Source organism: Sparus aurata, chromosome 19 (genome assembly GCF_900880675.1).
Source record: "Sparus aurata chromosome 19, fSpaAur1.1, whole genome shotgun sequence".
Taxonomy (NCBI): domain Eukaryota; kingdom Metazoa; phylum Chordata; class Actinopteri; order Spariformes; family Sparidae; genus Sparus; species Sparus aurata.
Window position 1 is genome coordinate 12301162 of NC_044205.1, and position 21374 is coordinate 12322535.

A 21374-nucleotide genomic window follows, 5' to 3' on the forward strand; every position below is an offset into this window, starting at 1 on the left:
CGATTTTCTTGCCAAATAAAACGCATGAAGCGTTTTAAAGATCACCCGAAATAAAAAAAAGCCCACTCGCCAATTTGTAAAACATTCCTTGGAAATAACGCAGCGACTGGTTGCCATGGTAACAAAGGACTCTTGTGTTTTGATATTTATGAAACGCTAAATATAAACTGGCTGAGGCTCCCAGTTGAGAGGCTCTATACAGTCGCTCCTGAAGAAATTCGAGGGTTAGGTTTGGGGAAGCTAAATTAGGAGGGGTGAGGAGGTACCTGTGCTCCCGGTGGCTGGTGAGGCTCAAGCTCAACCCAGCAGCTACACTGGCATTTACAAATAAGGTCCTCAACTTGCTAACAAACAACTAGATTAATCTATTCAAACTGTGAGCACGGAAAATTTCAATCACATTTCCTATTTTCATTCTTCACACTGATTGACATTTTTTATCCTGAGGCCAGTAGCTGTGTTTCCATGGACAATTTTTTGTGTCAAGCAGTTAGAGGCAGTGAGATAAAAAGGGTCGTTTGATTACATGCAACAGTGAGTTTAATTTGAAACCAGCTGTGTTGCAGTGCAAACGTAATGTGACATCATGCACTCCTCTTCCTTGTCGGATGTTTTCACTCTCTTTGTGTGTGTTTGATCAGCTTCCTGTCCTGAAGGTGGATAACTTATTGTCTATTTACTGCAGTATTTACTATTATTTTCTTCTACTTCAGTACGTCACCGTCCTCCTCAGTCCGCACCAACAGAAGGTCCCGCCTTTTCTTCTGTGACTTTGTGACATCACACTCCGCCACCATGGATGTAAGAATTTATCTAGCACAGCTGCCCCGTTTTTGTTAGCAGTGCTGGCTCAGGCATGTGCGAACTGACCAATCAATGCAGTCTTGGTTTTAAGACGGGGGGCCTTAAAGAGACAGGAGCTAAAACAGAGCTTCTCGGACAAAGAGGGAATACAGTGTGCTGCGGTAATGGACAGTTGTGAGAAAACTGATGTGTTTCTGAGCATTAACGCATGTAAACCTCTTCTAGCAGCAACCAAAAATAAAATTATGAACCTGAAAATGAGCGCAACATGTCTCCTTTAAGTTTGAATTGAGAGCAAACTCTCATCAGTAGGCCAGTTCAGCGAAGAGGCCGCCATCTTTGGTAAGTACAGAAATGCAAATCACTACGCATTTATCTTAAAACGGTGGGCATGCACAGGACAAATGCAGGGGGGGTGTGATCGGTTTATGAAAAGGTTTGAACTGCCTCTGTGCAAACAAACTGAAATTGCTGAGTGAGTGTAAGCCCATATCATTGTACACTTGAACAGTTCACATTAATACTTCTAAAAAAAATACATAATTAAACATAAGTAGAGAGATCTGATGTTGATGTTAGTTTATGGCAAAATAAAAGGATTAACTGTACTCAACCAATGAAATAGAATTCCGCTCACTTAATCGGATTTGTATCACATTTTCTGCCTCAAACCTGCTGGTCGTGAGACATACCTCCTCTTTCTTCTTGCGTTTGGCCTCCTCCTTGGCCGGGTCTGGTATCGGGATGTCCAGCGGGGCCTTCAGGGACGCCAGGGTCATCGCAGCTGAAAGACTTCTGACAGAAAACACACATTCTGACAACCTTCCCTGGCACTGACACACACGCTTACGTGCCAGACAGATCTCAGATTACACAGCATGAGTTGCTGAAATTTTGTCTCAAGAAAGATCCCCGTAAAAGAGTGTTTGAGTCGAGTGGCAGGAAGTCAGAAGGAAAACTGAAACCCTGAGCACACAGCAGTATTTCTAATACCTTCAGTAAGTTCTGCAGCTCTTCAATCTTCTGAGGGAAGAAGGATGAAACCAGGGTTTCTGCCTGTTGTTAAGAAAAGAATAATAATCAATAATGTTTATATCAATGTGACACACTTAATCTCATGGGACTGGTGGAAAAGATCTTGAAGTATCGCAGAAAAATTACCTCCTTGGTGAGGTTTTTACAGAAAGTATCCACCTGCAAAGAAAAGACGATACCAATTAGTTCCCTTGATGTTTTGGCGCTGTGTCTACATGAGGGAACATCCTCCGAGGCCGTTTTGAGGCTAATTGCCTGATAACTCTCTACTCACCTGAGTGACCCTGCTGTCTGCCTACTTATCTGAACAAACCGTCGGTTATCTGAACGCCACCTGTCAGCCTCACTAACACAGCAGCGCGGGGTCTGGACTTTAAAGCAGGATTAAAGGCTGCTATCCGACACTTTTTATATCATGCTAGCAGTCACTCGTGCTCACCTGTTTCTTCGACTCGACGCCAATACCCAGAGAAGCCATGTCGTCTCTGCAGGGCAAAAGTTTAAGAAAAGCGTTTTAAACGTCCGAACAGCGGAGAGAGACGAAAACAAGATCTTAATTCTGTGTAATTCAATATCGTGCACGACACGGAGACATACTCACAGTTACTCAGCATAAAGAGCGAAAACGAAAGTAAAGGCGAACAATCAGACAGTTCCGTACTTTCCCAATATCATATCGCATGATCCTGTTGCATTGTGGGAGTTGTATTTTTTTTTTTTTAAAAAGGAAGTTTTGACTTTTCATTTCTCATAACGCGGAAAACTTCCGTTATATTTTGTGTTGTATAATAACAATATGTAATATTTAGCCTCCTATAGTAAACTAAAGCATGTTATGTTAGGCAGTGATGGTATGTTACTACAGTAAGTACACTTACTCAAGTAAAATTTTGAGGTATTTCATGTTAGTACTACTCTAGCAGAGTATTTCCACTGTCTGCTACTTCATACCCTCCACTACATTTATGTATTCATTTATTAGTAACTGTAGTTACTTCACAGATTCAATGCTAAAAGAAATAAAAAGCACTTTTTAAAATTATTTATTTTTATTAGCAATTGGATTTTTAAAAGAAAAGAGAAAAAAAAGCACTGCTTCCAATATACATAGCTGTAAAATGTACAATTTAGATTGTTACCTAAGTACAGGTAAGACATAAGACTTTATTCGTTATTCGTACGTGTGTCTCTCACTTTTACCAGAGTGATATTTAAACATTATATCTTTGCTTATTGGCTACTCAAGTATGACCATTGGGAACTTTTTACAACACTGATATTAGGAAATCCTTGGGTCATAGAATCATATTAAAAAATAAAACCCCCCACATTTCAAAGGATTAGTTGTCCATAAGGTACAGTCTAATAAAACCAGGTTATTTGACATGGCTTCATGTGTGGAAGATAATTGGGGGTACTATGTTATAAAACTTTATTCCTTGGTACTCAGAATTATATTAAAATTATTCACTGGATTCAACTAAAAATGTAATTCTTTTAATCAAAGTGTCACTATGATGTTGTTTAATTATATTGATGTGACACTGCACCAAATGGCTTCTCCCAGAGTAGTGGTGCTCTACAGAATTAAAAAACCTTTAAGTATATGCAATGAATAAATAAAGTCCAAAGAAAATGATCAACTGCAAAAAATATATGAGGCAAATCAAAATATTGTATTAAAGACATTCAGGCTCGATGCATTTTAACATGTCCCACATCAACACCTGTTCTCCATCTATGAATGACCCGGCTGATTACCACCAGCTGTGCAGCACCAATTACTATACAAAACACACATCAACACACACTAACTCAATTCTATGTATGCTGTAATCTTTCTATTAAGCCTTTGAAGCATGTTGTGAATGAAGGCAATCATTTAAAGACACAACACATTCCAACTTCAGGGTTCATGGTAAGTTGACTAGCCAGCAGCAACCACATTTCAATCAGGCAACAATCACCAAAAAATAAAATTCAACAATAAATACAAAAAGATCATATTGGATGAAGTCATTCAAAAGGCTGTTGGCCACAGGGATGAGTGAGCTCTTACATCCGTTTAGTCCTGCATCTTGGCTAAATGTGTCTGTGGCCAGATGGATGCAACATATGGTAAACTTTGTGGACAGAGGGTGGCTGGGATCAGCAAACATTGACCAGGCCTTCCTACAGCCAAGCATCTTCTACTGCAGGTTCTGACTGTGTCCACTAGGTGATGCTGCTGTTTTAACTGGAGTGAATCAATCTGTTTTGTGGGTAAGTACAGAAAGTAGTTACAAGATTAACAGCACCAGAGTAAACACTCGGAGATAAGTGTCATTTATTGCGTGTGTGTGTGTTATCTAAATCATATGCTTAAGTCAAAGGGTGTGTGAACCATTTAACCCCACACCACAAAGATTTTTTATGTAAAATATTTTTCCATTGATTCACCTGTAAAAAGGACATAGAGCTTTGAAGTTGTATTTAAAGACAAAGCCCCGCAGGTCTTCAACAGCATCAATCAAACAAACCCAGCAGCAGGAGAGCAGCTCTTCAGCTCTGTATTGATCCTACCTGAGGCCAAAATGTGGCTGTTTCATCAGAAGCTGTGTGGACAGAGCCGGGGTCGACCCAGTCAGGTTAAAGCCTAAAACAAATACAGGATCCTGAGCAGACAGAAAGGACGTCAGAGCCTCCCATTGTAAACACAGCCCTCATCTGCACTGTTACATGCTATCATTAAGCCAACACACTGTTTTATACCAGATTAAATCAGGTTAACTCCGTCATGGTTAATCACACCAGGAGACTAACAGAACAAACACAGATTCAATCACATTTATTTAAAATGAAATCATAGATAAAAACAGTTTTCGGGTGTATAATTATAATTGTTGGCTGCTGTTAAATATCAGAGCGCGTGCAGTGTGTAGTATTAAAACAGTGAACACAATAACACATCATTCCTCTCAGTCGTGACTCAAAGTTTGATTCAAAGGGCAAAGAGCACACTTGTTTACAGTGTGAGAACCATTAGTTATTGGCTCTTTGATTTGATTGAGTTAGCGATTAAAACACTGTGTGTTATTTATGTCAGGGAGGCTGTTGTGAAATTCTGGGGACGAAGGTCACACCCAAGCAGGGACGAGATGAGAACTTGTGGCCATGCCACTGTAAAAATATCTGTAAAATATTTTTACGTCGTTGATGTGTTGCAGGATTTCATCATCTGCCTCCACAGTTACACACTGACCATATTAACTCAATGCATCAACAGAATGTACTTATTACATGTATGAGTGAGACAGTTTTGTTTATGTTTAACGGCTCCCTCGCTATGAAAAGTTCTACTTTAAATCAATATACAGTTTATCACCTAATGGAAATGTATTTCATTTTACTGTAAATATCCATTAATATTCCACATGAAGACGTAAAATAGTGAGAATTGCTGTTACAGTCACCCAGAGCCCAAAGCGACACCTCCATACTGCTTGTTTTACCAACCAATAGTCCAAACCTTTCGAAATGATTAGAAATTAATACAAATCCAGGAGGAGCAGCAAATCTTTTCATTTGTGAAGCTGGAACCATCAAATGTTTTTGCATGAAAAAAAAGGTAACGCTTTAAATTAAGTTTCTTGTAATAGTAGTTATTTAATAGGTCAATATTGCAGACAGGAGCCCTCTCATGCATGTCATCCCCTCCATCTCCGGTACTATTCAACAGTCAATGAGTGCATTATAAATTATTTATTAATCTTAATGAGGCCTTCTTCTAGCTTTAGATGCAGTAGCTGCAAAAAGCATTGTAAACTGCTAATAAGTGCAAATAAACTACAACTATTATAGGCAAGTTGGTTAAACTCACTGGATGTGTCTGCAATGATGGTGTAACTATAAGTCCTTTATTAACATTGTTTAGGAGTCTAAACTGTAAAGTTTCTTATGAGTTCTTATAAAATTCTTAAAATCTCACAATAATCATGTTCATAAAGCTATTTTTTTTTTTACAATGATAGTCTTATTAACACATAATAATGTTGAAAAAGGATCCTGGGTCTTTATCACATATTAACTAATGCTTATCAGTGCTATGAAAATATGATGTAGTTTAATTATGAAACTGCATCATATTCTATAATCTCTTCATAAATTTGGTGCGTGCAAAAGCTCAATTCGTTAACTAACTAGTGGCTATGGTTGTCAGAAAATTGCAGTGGAATAAAAAAGGACCATATCTCCTTCTGAGGTGTAGTGGAGTAGTACAAATAAAATACAGCTAACTCAAATTTGAATTACAGTACTTGGGTAATTGTACTTTGTTAATTCCTTGATCAAACAAATTGGTCTCATTGCAGAAAGACAGTGGTTTTAATGAATCATCCAGTTGCTTGATTAAATCAGTAAATCATTAACAGGGAAAAGAAGATTATGCATTCAGTCTTCTGCCTTTTTTTCCCCCAGAAATAAGTAGTTATGTTTCTCTGACATTTGTGAGTGTATGATCTGAAATTTGAGATAACAGATGTAAGCCCATTAGAAGAAAAAAATATAACAATTTATGTCTTGATTGTGCTCCATCACCAGAAGTTGTCTTTGTTTGTGTGTCACATGTTGTTTAAGAGACTATTACATTGTGTCCTGTGGGCTATAAAACCAGAGTGACGGGCCGAAATAGAATGAAACTTCACTTCAAATAGCTACAGCGGTGTGATCAGCACTTCAGAGGTGTCATCAAGTCCACACTGTTGAATGATTAAAGATGGCTGATGGCTTCTTTCATGCAGTTTTTGCCTGTTGCTGCACTTCTGAATGTTCCCTTTCATAACTGCAGGCTGCAGTTGTGGGCGTATAGCATGTATGCATTCATTCACGGAGAATGTGTGTGTGCTGCGTGCTCTTTGGGAGTCTGTCGGGTCGCCTGCTGACTCTGCAGGCCCCGTTAGAGAACATGAGACGGGAGGGCTGAAGTTTAACCAGACACATTGGACTGTTGTATCTCTCTTTATCTCATGTATGCACTGCAGCCCATAGTTGAGACCCCACCCATTTACTTCCCCTTTCTCATAGTTTGTATCTGTGTATGTGAGACCCCTCCCCCATTTCCCAGGGGAAGAAACATTAACAGGAAGCTATTTAAAAAGCATGCACAGACACACTTGATTGCCCTACAGTATACTGTCTAAAGTGGAAGCCTCCTGCTGGCTCATGACTGAAAGTAAAACTATTTTACATATAAAACAGGCTTATCAAGGTTGTACAAGCAATAATTACGACAATATTGTCTTAGAAGATCTACTATAAACCCTCAGCAGTTGCACAGTCCTTGATGGCTGCGAGACAGAACTGTTTGAAAAGTGAGCTTCGGTACTCAACAGTTATGTAACATGATATCAAAAATCACAAAGTCCGAGATTCACGTTTCTCTAAGAGGTGGGGGGAAACCATTTTCTGCCTTGCTTTGTCCTCTACGAGAGGAAACTGTACATCTTAAAGGTTTTGACTGTTCAGACATTTAAGGAAACATTTTACCATTGGAAGGAGAAGTAAAGGTTTATTTTCTAATTGATGGATAGCCATAAGGATAATACATTCAACAAAATTAAAGGGGCACTCCACCTATTTCACATCGGAAGACTATCGTATGTCTCATGAGGTGACCTAACCGAAGCCAGTGAGAACAGTCATTAAAGACTTTTGCAGATCTTAAAAGTTTGTAAAATATAATCCTGATGATGTCATCATGCATGACATAAGTCACTGGAGCAGCCCTTTAAACTGTCCACTAAAAACAACATTCGACGTGATGTGACAACAGACGGACAACAATCAGCGAACATCAGTAGCCTACTTGATGTCAAGAAAACCAAAAATAATAACAAGAAAAATGTATAAATATATCAATATTTTACTGAATTAGGGCCTTTCGTTTTTCAGTTACTCATGGCTTGTATTTGAAACTTGAGGTCAACTAATACATTTTAACACTCAACCATCATTAATACATAGTAAATCTATTGTTAGTTTAGCTAAAGTTAACAGTTATTTTACTGTTAACAAACAATGAAACACTTTTTAAACCATTCATCACACTTTACATTGATATTGATGTTTATAATACTTAGTAAATAGTTCATAAATACTGTGTAGTTCATCTACAAACATGATTTGGATGGCCAGGATGCAACTGTTTTGTAAACAGTGATTATAATCCTTCACAACTGCTTAATAAATGGTTTGTGAAGCATTTCATTGTTTGTTATCAGTAAAACAACTCCTCAATGTTGTTTAATTAACTGTAAATGTGTCATTTATTAATGGTGGTTGTTGTAAAGTGTTAAGATTTGCTTGTCAATAGATAATTAACTGATTAACCTGAGGTGAATCACTTTTGATACTCACCTGTTGCATAATGGAGCTAAAAAGGAACATATGGACAGCCTTGCAAACTAACATAAAGGCAGACAGTGCTGTCACTCTGTAACCAGGAACATGTTCTGGTTGAGGAGTAGCTTCATGTGAACATCATCCAGTGTCCCCGGTGATTTGTGTTTCCGTACCGCAGCTCGCGTTTCCGGGTTGTCGCTGCTGTCCCGCGCGCCGCTCCACAGCTCGTGCGATTTTGGTGGAAGCTTGCATCATCCAGGAGGAAGAAGGCAGCCGGTCGGTCCGCGGTGTGGAGGACAGAAAATCCAACAATGGACGCAACCTGCGACCTGACATTTGCATATTGAAGCGCCACCTCCTCCTCGGCGCGGGACCGGGTGGTTAGCAGAGTTAAAGCTTGACTTTATTACGCGGTACCGGTGAGACTGTGGAGTTGGAAGACTTGACCTGGAGGCTGTGGTCGACATCACCCAGCAGCCTGCCAGTGACATAAGGTGTCTCTGTGTGAATGTACACGTTGAGCAAAGTGCAAGGTCCCCTCCGAGCAACAGATATGAGCTGCGACCAGCTCTAGCCGACTGCTCCTCACCTTTACCTCCTCAGCTACCTTAAATGTGCCTTTTTACTCTTTCTTTTTTTATAAGCTAGTTTTACATTTGCACCGAAGATGTCGTGCCTGTTGCTGGGAGTCATACGAAGGTGAGTAACTGGGACTTTGTTTTGTGTGTTTATCTCCGTTGTTGTGTGGTTTAGATCTTGTTTTAGCTTCGTGGACGATACATTTCGTTGTATTTTAGCTAACTTGAGAGAGTTAAAGCGCGTAAAAATACAAAGCTCAGCTAGCTTCAATGCTATTCCTCCAAAATCTGCTTTTCAAATGTGTGTGTTGCCTGTTTTAGTTCAGTTTACTCAGTGAGTGCTAATAATTTTGCCTGTTCTTAATTTACTTTTACACTTCATGTCCCTCGAATTCATGTTAAAGGTGCACTATGTAGTTTTTGGGAAGGAGCTTACAGTTGAAGATATTTATTGGCTTACTTTTCACACCTAAACAAACATTATGAACAACTCTTCCTTTTCATGACAGACACAAACAAAATGACTTTTAAGGACAACACAATTTCATACTGTTTTACTTTGTTTATATCTGGCGGACCCTGCCACCTTTCTAGCTCCAAAAAGTGGTCTGGGGACTTTACTTTCCTCTGAGAGAGAACAGCTTGTTGATTCAGTAATGGAAAAACATTTATATTTCTGAGTCTTGCCTCCATTAACATTGCAAATATTATTATATATTCTCCAAAACTACATATGCCCCTTTAACCACTTTTTCTGAAGCGGGAACCTTTATTTCAGACCCAGTGGCCTAAGAGCTCAGTTTAATGTATATTAGACAGCTTTAGTTAAGGTTTTTTAATAAGTGCCAAATGACTTACTCTGTTTTAATACAGAAAATATATTGCGACAACTCCCCTTCCTCCCGATTTTTAAGGGTTCACAGCCCAATATTGCATCCATTCTAACTATTGTTGATACAAAAAAGAACACATAATGTATAGATCTTTCCAATTCACATAAGACATGTGGCACTATTCGAGCATTCACCCAGTATTAGTTTATTTACTTTACACACCTAATCTTCTTAATAAGTCTTGGTGATAGGTCACTGTCTGTCTGCTGCATGCCAACAGGAACTTGTCCAACTTGATCTCAGAGACAGGCCTCAGTTCAGATTACACTGAGCAGAGACCTTTTTCAGTCTTTCATAGATTAAAACATCACCTCCCAGTGAAATGTGAGGTTTTTTTTGTCTTTCTGCATTCCTTCTCTCCACCACTTCTTCCCTTCCAGGCTTTGTGATGACACCCCGTCAGTCAGGGACTCTGGAGTCAATGTGAGCGCTCCACAGCCTTGTGTGTTTGCTCTTATTTCGTCATTAAGGATGCATGCGAGTGACACTGATAGGGGCATGTGAGTCGGTGACAGGATGGCCCATGTTCATGTGCATTTTGTTTGCATTTCTGCTTGAGAGGATTGTTAAAGGCTGGAGTCATCACTCCTCTTTCGGAGCATGTTCCATGTGTTTTCTCCCAGTGTACACTCTGTACTTGCAGTGTGAGGATAATGTATGCAGCACGTGTGCATGTTTTAAGTGAAGCTCTGGCTTGAGTGTGCTTCGTGTGTAGACTCTGCCCTTAAGAGGCTAATTACCAGGATCCATGTGAAGGGGGAGTGTAGGCGTTTCCGGCTGTGGTGTGCGAGGATTGGCTCGCTGATTTGGAGGTGTGGTTGCAGGAAAAGTTGCAGCCAGGGGAATGGATAGCACATTAGGGATATCTGTTCCTTGACATTCCTCGTTTCCCTTCTAGATAATGTACCATATTTAAAAGTTGTCACCCTTAAAATAGATCATGGTGTTCACTCTTTTAATGCTGCCGAATAGTCAAATGAAGGCATGCTTGTCCTCATCCGATATGGGGGATGGGTGAGGAATGGGGAGGCAGAGACAAAGGCAAGAGAGGGTGAATGACTGCAGGGGGAAACGAGGGTCAAAGGTCATTGGAGTGTCTTTAGGTTTTGTAATATTGCAGCTTTATAGAGGCAAAGAATGAAATCAGAGCTGTTAATCCAATCCTGCTGCTTTGACTTTGACTTTGACTAAGTCTCTATCAACCGCTGCCCGAACTTCAGCAAGCAAATGAGTGAATCGAGAATTTCTTAGTTTCTGTTCATTAATTTCCAGTCATCTCCTCTCCTAATCCTAATCACTGTGGAGATAATAGTCAGCACCACCCGGATGGTTACAGTAATTAGTGGCATGACAGTGTGGATCATTGCAAGCATAGATAATTGATTTGCCGTGTGAGGGAAAGAGACTGTAGAGCAGATTTAGTGAGACTGGTTCAGCTAAAATCCCAGATAACTTAGACAAAGTGGCTCTATTTTTTTAATCTTCTGGGGCAAAAAGTCAACAGCGACACTGTAGTTCTTTGATTTCCCCTTCAGCTAATGATTTATCTGTTCAGAGTTTAGTTCAAAAGTGTAAAGATTCACTGAAAACTGAAAAACATGAGCAGTGTTTCTTCTATAATGTCCAGAGACTTGCTCTTGCATGACCATGAGGTTCATATTTGTGGTTCTGAGTGAAAGATTTCGACAGCTATCTGGAAGGTTGCCAATTGAAATTTTGTCCAGATTTTTAAATTCCAGATGAGTTGTAGTATCTTTTCTAATCATGTGGCATTTCATCTAGTACTATCATCAGGTCAACAGTTCTGTTTGTCTCACAAATTTAAAGACTATTAAACTCTAAGGTAGAATCAGAGGAATCTGTTTGTGCTGCTGAAAGCTAGTTGGGTGTTCAGTCTCATTCCTTGGACATCAAATATGGTCATTTTGGTTTGGTCAGGTGTCCCGAGTAAAGCAAAAATGTGAGAAAATAAGATGATCCAGGCAGAGGGCTGCAGGATCTCTGGCGATACAAGACACTAACACACCTTTTCTCCCCATTCGAGTCTCCCTTTCTGTCTGTTTCCGTTTTGTTGGCTCTTTTAACATCATTTTGTCTTGCTACAGTTTAAATCAGTCTTGTGATGTTGGGAAGGCCCAGTGCAATGATGCAAAATAAAAGTAATAAAATCCCCTCAAATGCATTAAAACTAAAGTAACATGTTTTGAAATATTAAGGAGTAGTAAGGACAGATACTATGTGTTTGTGTGTACTGTGCTCGATTACAGCCACTAACATGAATGTTGACTCTTAGTCCAGTTGCCTGATGAAAGCCCATCATCCCAAACTGGTAGTTATGTAGCTGGCAGTCATATAATAAATGCATTTGTGGAACATGCTGGTATGCACTAAGCCTTTTTTTTCGTACCCGCACTGTGTGCAGATTGTTGATAAAACAATACTATCCGATTTTGTCTGCCTTGGACTTTTTACTGTTTCTTGTGGTGTCAGAAGAGTTACCAAACATCATTCTTTAAAGCTTATATCGTAGCAAAGTAAAACAAACTGGTATTTTGCCAGCCTTTGCAGGTATTCCTTTCAAGCTGACCTCAACAACCTCCACAATTAGCTAGTGTAGCCTGAAGGGTCAAATCCGGGGCAACGAACGTTGCAATTGTTGCACCGCTCACTCGTGCTTATTCAGCTTGTTTCTGCCTGATAACTGAGGACGACTCAGACGAGCGTATCAACATTTTATCCATTCAGATCTTCTCTTATCTGGGCTATGGTGCCTGTACAGTTAAAGCACACGGCACTGAGTGTCTTCAGGATTAATTGCTCACACATCAATAGTTAAACAACAGTCAGGTCTCCTGTTCTGAGGGAGTTTGGACCCTGAGGCTGGTATTAGACAGCTCTTTGCCCTCACTGTCATCTTACATGCTATCTCACTGTTTGCCTCTCGCTGTGCCTGCTGCTCGTGCCTTCGGAGTGTTCCGACCAGATTTACGTGTGTCGTCTCACACAAGCAGAAGTGTGTGATGCATGTGTGATGAAACACAGTACAGCCACGACTGGTCAGCTTTAATACAACAAGTAGAGGAGTGTGATTTGTGTTTCCAGTCAAATTAGCCAGTGAACTTTTACTGTAGTGAGAATGTGTGTCAGTTTATTGTCTATTCAGTTCACACACACGCACACACACACAGGCTTCTGTTTTAACAGCTTGCCTAGCTGCAGCCCTCCCAGTGGCTTGTGTTTGTGAATATATTGCTGCTAACAAACAACAGGCAGGCCCCCCACATGCCTCTCTTTATGTGGAGGAGTCTGTGTGAGGCGCTCAGGTTTCACTAATCACCGCCCCATGGCAGCAAATGCATTGAGTGCTGTCACATGAAAAGCACACGACTCCAATTTGGTGCGTAATTTAAACATGTCTGTGCTCCCTCGTGACTTCTAAAACTGCCACCAGTATCCATTGGTATCAAAACTGCTCATTTCCTCACATATTTGTTGCAGCGTGACTTTTTTGTTGTAGTCTGTAATTAAAATCTGCAGTAAATAATGACCAGAAGTGTGATAAGTTGAAAGAAATGAACTTAGTTAGAGACTGACTTTGAGCTTGCCTGAAATTGATGAATATGTTAAGTAAAAGTCCAGTTTGCTGTTTCCCAGCTTTGTAAATGCGAGTAGTTTCTTTACCTCACTATGACAGAAAACTGAATAACTTTGGGCTGTTGATGAAGCAAGACATTTGAGGATGACTTTTTGGGCTTTTGATGGACGGATGGACATTAATCGATTAATCTAAAATATGGTAAAACATTAATTTGCTTGTCTTAACCACCAAACCAATCGTCTCCAATTAAGCAATGAACGACATGCTGTACTATATCCTGGTCCTAGCTGGTTCAACCAGCTAATCTGCACTCGTCTTCCAGTTTGTTTTCTGACTCATAATAAATTCTTGAAGTCTACCTCCAATATCAAGGCATAGTAGTAGTAGAAGGAGCTGTCAGCTCTTTCTATTAAAGGAAGAATTTGAAAAGTTTCAGTAGACTATCATAGATCACTGGATCTGTCAGCCTGTTCCATTTGTGTGGAGTTACACCCAACTCAGCCACAGGGCATTCGAAATGCTGCTCTAGACTTTTTTGTGTGTAATCCTTTAGGAACGGTAAGGATGGTTGCGTCTGGAAAAACAGCATGTCATGTCAGACACATGTTACTTCATTTTCATTCAGTCTAGTTTCCATTTTCTCCTGGTCATAAATAAATGGTAAACAAAGTTCTCACTTAAAACCCGTTGTCTTTCAGACATGGTGGTGTTGGGGCGAGTGTTGGGGTTCGGTCCCTGGCCTCCATTCCCTCGCTGCCCCCTGCGGTGGCCGATTTTGTGAAGGGGGCAGTGGATGAATGTAAGCCCGCCAATGTGCACGTGGTGACGGGGACGCCGGAGGAGACAGCAAACATCCTGGCAGGTCTGGAGAAGGAGGGGATGGTCAAGAGGCTTCCCAAATATGAGAACTGGTAAGGGCTTGCACAAAAATATGCATTCTTTGGTGTATTGTTTTTAGGCCCCCAAATGATTGTATTTCCTTTGTGAATCCCACTCTGTTGTTTTTCAGTTGGTTGGCACGCACAGACCCAAAGGACGTGGCTCGGGTGGAAAGCAAGACTGTGATTGTGACCAAGAGTCAGAGGGACACCATCCCCATACCTGCTGGAGGGGTGAAGAGCCAGCTGGGTAGCTGGATGAGCGAGTCTGACTGGCAGAAAGCCAGAGTGGAACGTTTCCCTGGCTGCATGGCAGGTATGTATTGTTGGATGGAAATGAAATGTTTGTCCCTTGCTGCCAGGAGATGTGTGTTCCTAATTCCCCTTGTGATATGACTGATAAAGTGATATTTGAACCTGAACATTACCCAACTATTTTAAGATTTAAGAATAAATGACATATATTAAAACAAGTTGTGTCATTAAAGAATAACATTAGAGTTTGAAGCATGTATGTGTTCAGAAAGATGCTTTGTTCCATCTGTAACCATGGACAGCAGTGATGCCACAGTAAACCCGTAGATCAATACAGCAAAGTGAGAATTAAACCACTGGAGGTCAGCAAAGCCAATGTTTTCAAAAAGTAGTCCCATCTGTAACAACAAACAATAACAAATCATTACAAATAAGAAATAAGGACAGCGCTTTTGACAGAAATGATCACAAAACTCTGTTAAACGTTCCTTGTGGAGTTTTGTTGTAAGACACATTTGCATTGTGTGAATCCTTGATTTGTAAAACCTGCGCCACTGTTAACATACAAGTCCTTTTCTTCACTGCTGTTTTTTTTAGTCTAGTACTTTTTGCATGTTCCCGCTTTAAAACGCTGTTACGGTCAAATGGGATAGAAATATTGCTCAGTAGGGCTACAATGGGTCAAAAACTCCACAGGGGACCTTTTCAAGAAAAGACCATGATATCAGCATCCTCATATAACCTAATTTAAGCAGCATTAATGGATTGTTTATACTTCTGTGTCTTCTCTGTAGGTCGGACCATGTATGTGATTCCCTTCAGTATGGGTCCTGTAGGCTCGGCTCTGTCTAAATACGGTGTCCAGGTACTTATTGTGCTCCTCCCAACAATTGATACTAAGCCATAAACCTGCCGTGATGAACCGAACACTGATTTGTTACTGTAATTCATTAAAGTAACTTATCAGACAGGATATTATATTAAATTACTATAGCACTTTATGGTTATTACTCAGTGGAAGTCTGCGGTTGTAGATCAGGGTAATAAACATTTTGTTCTCCTTCAAGGTGACAGATTCACCATACGTTGTGGCCAGTATGGGCGTCATGACGCGCATGGGCACTCCTGTCCTGAACAAACTGGCTGAAGGAGAGGACTTTGTCCGTTGTCAGCACACTGTTGGACGACCTTTACCTCTCAAAGGTATAAATGCCAAAAGACACCAGTTGATTTAGTGCTTTGTGTTACTTTAAAAGCTATTATTTACTTCATCATCCCTACCCCATTTCACCAACACTTTAACTAAATAACCTCTCATGTGTCTGCTTTCCAGCCCCACTGGTCAACTCGTGGCCCTGTAACCCAGAAAAGGTGCTGATATCTCACCTGCCAGACCACAGGCAGATCATGTCCTTTGGCAGTGGCTACGGAGGAAATTCTCTCCTGGGAAAGAAGTGCTTCGCCCTCCGCATCGCCTCCCGCATTGCCAAGGATGAAGGCTGGTTGGCCGAACACATGCTGGTAAGTTAACGTTGCTGCCTAAAGCCTGCCTGACACACAATTCTCCACAGTAAAGAACTTAGAAGATGCTCATTTGTAGCTATCTAAACTTGAGATGAAGTTTCACAAGAAAGCTAGCTGAGTGCTATCTATTTTATTTTTTTACCTCAGTGCTGTATTCCCTGTCATCAAAGTATCCTCTGTCTGTCTTGGAGACTTGTGTTCAGTGCTTATTGGGAGGCTGCTAGTTTGTCGTTGTTAGCGGTTACTTTAGCAACACGTGAAGCCATCTGCCCAGAGTTGAGGCAGAGCAGCTGGACAACATCAGAGATGAAACCAGGAAATATTTCCTCAATCAAATGAAATTCAGTTTCACCTAAATCAGTGAAGACACTCATTGAGGTTGTGTTTTTCTGCAGTAATCGGTGAGGCCCAGCCCATAGAAACAATCCACTCCAGTGGCAACCATGTCATTATACATCTGTGGTGGCATCTTCAAAATTCAGAAGTGTTTCACTTGATGCAAACTTAGCTTTTGTCCAAGTGCAGGATTAGTAATTATCTATTTTTAATCATTCTCCAGGAAATTACCAACTCTAGATTACATTACAAAATTCTACAAATGAGCAAGACATATGTGATAAAAATACATGAATTTCAATTTTGAAGTTACTTTTCAATAGAACATTCTATCCTGTATATGTTGCAGATTTATCAGTGCTCATTCTTTCAAAAATCTTTGATCTTGAAGACCTCTTAAGATTAGTCCTTTTTAGCATTTTATTTATTCAGCGCTCTCTCTACTCCTCAGATCCTCGGTATCACCAACCCTCAGGGAGTGAAGCGTTACGTCGCGGCAGCTTTCCCCAGTGCCTGCGGTAAAACCAACTTGGCCATGATGAAACCATCTTTGCCAGGCTGGAAGGTCGAGTGTGTGGGTGACGACATTGCATGGATGAAGTTTGACAGCCAGGGTGAGAAGGAGGAGGAATCCTCACACACACTTGGATGCACTTTGTTACTCAGTTGGTGGTGTCTGAAATCCTCACATGATCCCATCCGTCTCTGCAGGTAAACTGAGAGCCATCAACCCTGAGAACGGTTTCTTTGGCGTGGCTCCCGGCACCTCAGACAAGACCAACCCCTACGCCATGGCCACCATTGCCAAAAACACTGTGTTCACCAATGTTGGTGAGACCAGCGATGGAGGAGTGTGGTGGGAGGGCCTGGCCCCCCCTGCAGCTGGTGTCACACTCACGGACTGGCACGGCAAAACCTGGAAGCAAGGTAATATCTTCCCAGACTGTCGAGGATTTATAAAGACATGTGTATAGTTCTAGAGGAGATGATTTGTTTTCACCACTTAGTTTTTTAATGAATATTAAGAAGTTTTTGTGTCTGTAGTCGGCGACTCATCAGTGTAATTTGCTCTTACTTGTATCTCAGACTTTTTGCTTTCTGAATAAATCAAAATAACATAAGAGATGTAAACTGAGCAGCCGTAGTGTTCACACTGCCATCTTGTGTTATGCTAAAGCAATAGCATGATGTTCCATTATATCACCATGATATTCAGATGTTTACAAAGCATCGACTGTAGAATAAACTGTTGTTTCCTCATAAAGGAAGCTCAACTCCATGTGCCCATCCCAATTCCCGCTTCTGTGCTCCGGCTGGTCAGTGTCCCATCATTGATCCCCAGTGGGAGAGCGAGGAGGGCGTTCCCATTGATGCCATTATCTTTGGTGGCAGGAGGCCAGAAGGTTGGTACTGCTTTCATTTTAAACACATCGAGAGTTTTTCTATGATTAGTCACAGAGATTGTTTTATGTGAAAGAATTTTCACACATTTCACATTTTAAGAAATAAGTTCAAAGTCTTTTGTGGTGTGAGCTTTGCGTTAAGTATGATAAAATGTTGATGTTTTCAGGAGTCCCTTTGGTCTACGAGTCTTTCAACTGGAAACACGGAGTCTTTGTTGGAGCCGCCATGAGGTCAGAGGCCACGGCAGCTGCTGAGCATAAAGGTACAATAACACACCTGGATTTCCTCTTGTGTAAATTCCTACAAATACATGAATGTTTTTGTGTTGATTAAACATTTTTTAGAATACTTTAGACATTACAGGGCTATCCTCTCGATAAAGTGTTTTAGGACAATGGGGAGATAAGGAAGTTACTATTACTAAAGCCAATTATTTGCAGCAATTACAAAGCATTTAATGTTTCCCTTCAGGTAAGGTGATTATGCACGACCCCTTTGCCATGCGGCCCTTCTTCGGTTACAACTTTGGTGACTACCTCGCTCATTGGCTGAGCATGGAGAGCCGAAAGGCCCCCACTCAGCTGCCCAAGATCTTCCACGTCAACTGGTTCAGAAAGGACCCCGCGACCGGTGCTTTCCTCTGGCCAGGCTTTGGGGAAAACGCCCGCGTCCTAGAGTGGATCTTCAAGCGCTGCAACACAGAGAGGGAGGAGGAAGCAGCCAAGAAGAGCATTATTGGCTGGCTGCCAGAAAATGACGCCATTGACACCAAAGGTCTTGGAGGCAACGTGGATATGGGTGCTCTGTTCGACGTGCCCAAGCCTTTCTGGCAGAATGAGACGAAGGAGTTGAGAGCCTACTTTACTCAGCAAGTTGGAGCTGATCTGCCCGCTCAGGTGGAGGCTGAGCTGAAGGCACTGGAGGATAGAGTTCACAGTTAAAAATCAACTGACAGGAAGTTCCTCCAGAACCAGGAAAGGATAGGGTACATTAGGGTGCAATCAGAGTCACTTGCTGGGTTATCATACACAGGGAATTTGGTTCAGGTTAGGTTTTATCCATGTAGACATAAAAACTGAGATCGGACAACCAGGATGAAATACCTGGCAGGTCACAGTGGCATAGAAACACCCCATTCCTCTTTGGTTTCAGTGTACTCCAATGCCTACAAAAAGCAGTGGCTAGTATGAGAGCTTATTATTTCTTGGCAACCACATTTTGGTCAGTAACTTCCTCTGTGTATGAAAACACAGTCAGTGACTCTCGTCTTTCTCTTGTATGAAGAGAAATCTGTTTGGAATAAAATGTCAGATATGGATAATAATCTATAATGCAATACCAACCTTTTGGACACTAATTCACACTAATGCTGCAGCACTGAGGGACTGGTGCTGGGTTGGCGGTAGGGAAGAGGTTTAACTTTCAACATCAAGGTTAGATTTCTGACTTGTCGTTTAGAGTAGCTCATGTCACTACCTCCGTTCACTCAGAGCACCTGGCACAGTACTAAAGCACAATCAACATGGCTCAGTAGTGCCTGTGACAGATTTGTCAGTAAAGTGTCCAGGCTGCTAATGTTTACAAGCTAAAGCCCAAAGAGTAGATGAAGTTTTAATTTTTTTACTTATGTGAATTTTTAGCACCAGCTCTTTCTCTCATTAAATGGCCTTTTATTTTTTTTAGATTGAGCCTATATCAAAAATCCTTTTACTACACAAAATACGGTAGCAATTTTCCAGTGAGCCTGTGGATTACTGTGAATAATTCATTTTGCCACTTTGTTGAAATGTTTTGTGATTAAGCTGTATGATTACAGGTGATGTTTACACACAATATGTGAAATGTTGGACCAATAAATGCTACGGAGATTATTAGGTATTTTTAGAAGTTGTATGCCAAGGTTTTTATTACAATGAATAAATATCTTCAAATGCACAAACTGTCTCATGTCCATTTTTGAAAAATATGGTATACAAAATATAAAAACAATGAAAGAAAATAAGATATAAAGTACAAATTGTAAAATATCACAAAGTTCAATTACACATGATTTCAAACTCAGACGTAATCTTGCACCACACTGGTAATGTGTCTATTCAGAGGTTTGGGAAGCAAATCAGTTGTTACACAACACCTGCTATATGTGGTCAGTAAAGAAATATGAATGACTACAGTGTGATAAACAACAAAACCACCTGAGCTGCAGTTTTGAGCTCCCCCTTATTTAACTGTCATAAGTTAAAATCAAGATAATTTTCCTGTGCATGCCCAACTAAACAGACATAAATAACCAAATGTGATCACAGAACAATGATACTTTTTTCCTCACTTAGAGATAGAGATCCTCTGGCCTGTCAGCAGTCTGTCTCGAGGTGTTTGCTGGCTCGGACACATTGACCTGTGCATACACTGTGTCCTGCTGCTGTCCACTGTCCTGCACTGAGTCAGAGGACGGTTCAGGTCTGCGCTTGGAGAAGTTGATCTCTCCATAGTGGATGTTTTCTCCTGCTATGCTAGATGGAAGTTGATCAGCCATCTCGTCGTCTCTGACTCTGAAAAATGAATCAAACAAGAAATGTTATGCTTTAGCACTAAGTTTACATGGGATCTGTAGACAGGATCCATCCAGTGCTTCCATATCCTTTGGTGCAGTAATGAGCAGGTTACGTCAATCAGCCAAGGCACCTGTAAATGTATTCACACACAGGACTGACATGACACTCATCACCTGGATTTGAAAAGAAAGTTCCTTTTCAATATTTAAATTAAGCATTCTTTTGAAGCAACTTCAACTTCACACATTACAGCCGGGAACTTGTCATGAACAACCGGATGTCACTGCTATTTAATAGTGTGTGCAGAGTTGGTCGAAAACCAGTTTGAATCTGAATTTTAGAGTGAGTGAGTTCATGATATTACGAAGCAGCTTCTCATTTCTTTGAGGTTCATTTAGGTTCTTTTTCTTGTTCATGGGCAAGTTTGAGGAAGATTTCATTCACAGAAACAACAGGAACGGTCAATATATGGAGCATTTTTCCAGATTCATTGATTACATTTGTTATGATGTGATCAGGCGATGAAGAGGCGCTTTCAAGGTCTTTCTCATATTTAAATTCATGTACCATCTTCTCTAACGGATAAGAGCTTGGATTACCTACACTTTCTAGATGTCAAAATGACCACATCTGTCTTTTGGAAATACTCTGACAGAAACTATTTCTACAGAGTTTTATGTCTCAGCCGTGACTGACTGGTTAATGTTTGCCACTCTGATATTCATTAATAATAATATTCCTGAGTGAGACCTTGTCTTGTTTTGAAATGGGCCTTTTATGCAGAGATGCTTTTCAATAAGAATAAATAGTCACTACATGGACAATGAACACAGTTGTGGAGCACGTGATGAAGACTTTTTGCTGCAGAGAGCTGTGTGGAGGACTTTTTTACAGAAGCCGCAAACCAACTTCCCTGTTTTACTAAGAACTCTGTTTATAGCTCCCACCACTCCCCTTTGGTATTCTCACTTTGGTTTATGAGCCACACACAGACGCAGGCCTCTCACAAAGGAATATATATAGCAATGCTCCTTCACACCTTATGCCTCAACTACCATCTGAGTTCTGGTAACTTATTTTGAGTGTTTCTCACTGCTGCTCTGCAGTGCTTTGAATGCAGCATCACCATCATACTA

The 21374-nt window shown here is 40.7% G+C and overlaps 1 protein-coding gene across 2 annotated transcripts; it reads left to right on the forward strand.

Moving 5' to 3' along the window:
- Positions 1-8490: 8490 nt before the first annotated feature.
- On the forward strand, positions 8491-19618 carry LOC115570310 (phosphoenolpyruvate carboxykinase, cytosolic [GTP]). Of its 2 annotated transcripts, none has more exons than XM_030398798.1 (11): positions 8491-8916; positions 13985-14197; positions 14296-14480; positions 15214-15284; positions 15487-15622; positions 15753-15940; positions 16731-16893; positions 16991-17206; positions 17545-17682; positions 17850-17945; positions 18155-19618. In XM_030398798.1, exons 1-11 carry the CDS (start codon positions 8885-8887, stop codon positions 18622-18624), a joined length of 1908 nt encoding a protein of 635 aa, XP_030254658.1. In that variant the 5' UTR covers positions 8491-8884; the 3' UTR covers positions 18625-19618. The 2 variants fall into 2 exon arrangements, with proteins under 2 accessions (XP_030254658.1, XP_030254657.1); XM_030398797.1 differs by lacking the exon at positions 8491-8916 and adding an exon at positions 10062-10111.
- The last annotated feature ends 1756 nt before the right edge of the window (positions 19619-21374 follow it).

Excerpts from the sequence above, each read along its gene's own strand:
- LOC115570310 (XM_030398797.1), top strand. The coding sequence starts at position 10,077 with ATGACACCCCGTCAGTCAGGGACTCTGGAGTCAAT. Across the intron at positions 14,481-15,213 it reads TTTCCCTGGCTGCATGGCAG|GTCGGACCATGTATGTGATT; the intron begins GTATGTATTGTT and ends TCTTCTCTGTAG. Across the intron at positions 16,894-16,990 it reads GATGAAGTTTGACAGCCAGG|GTAAACTGAGAGCCATCAAC; the intron begins GTGAGAAGGAGG and ends CCGTCTCTGCAG.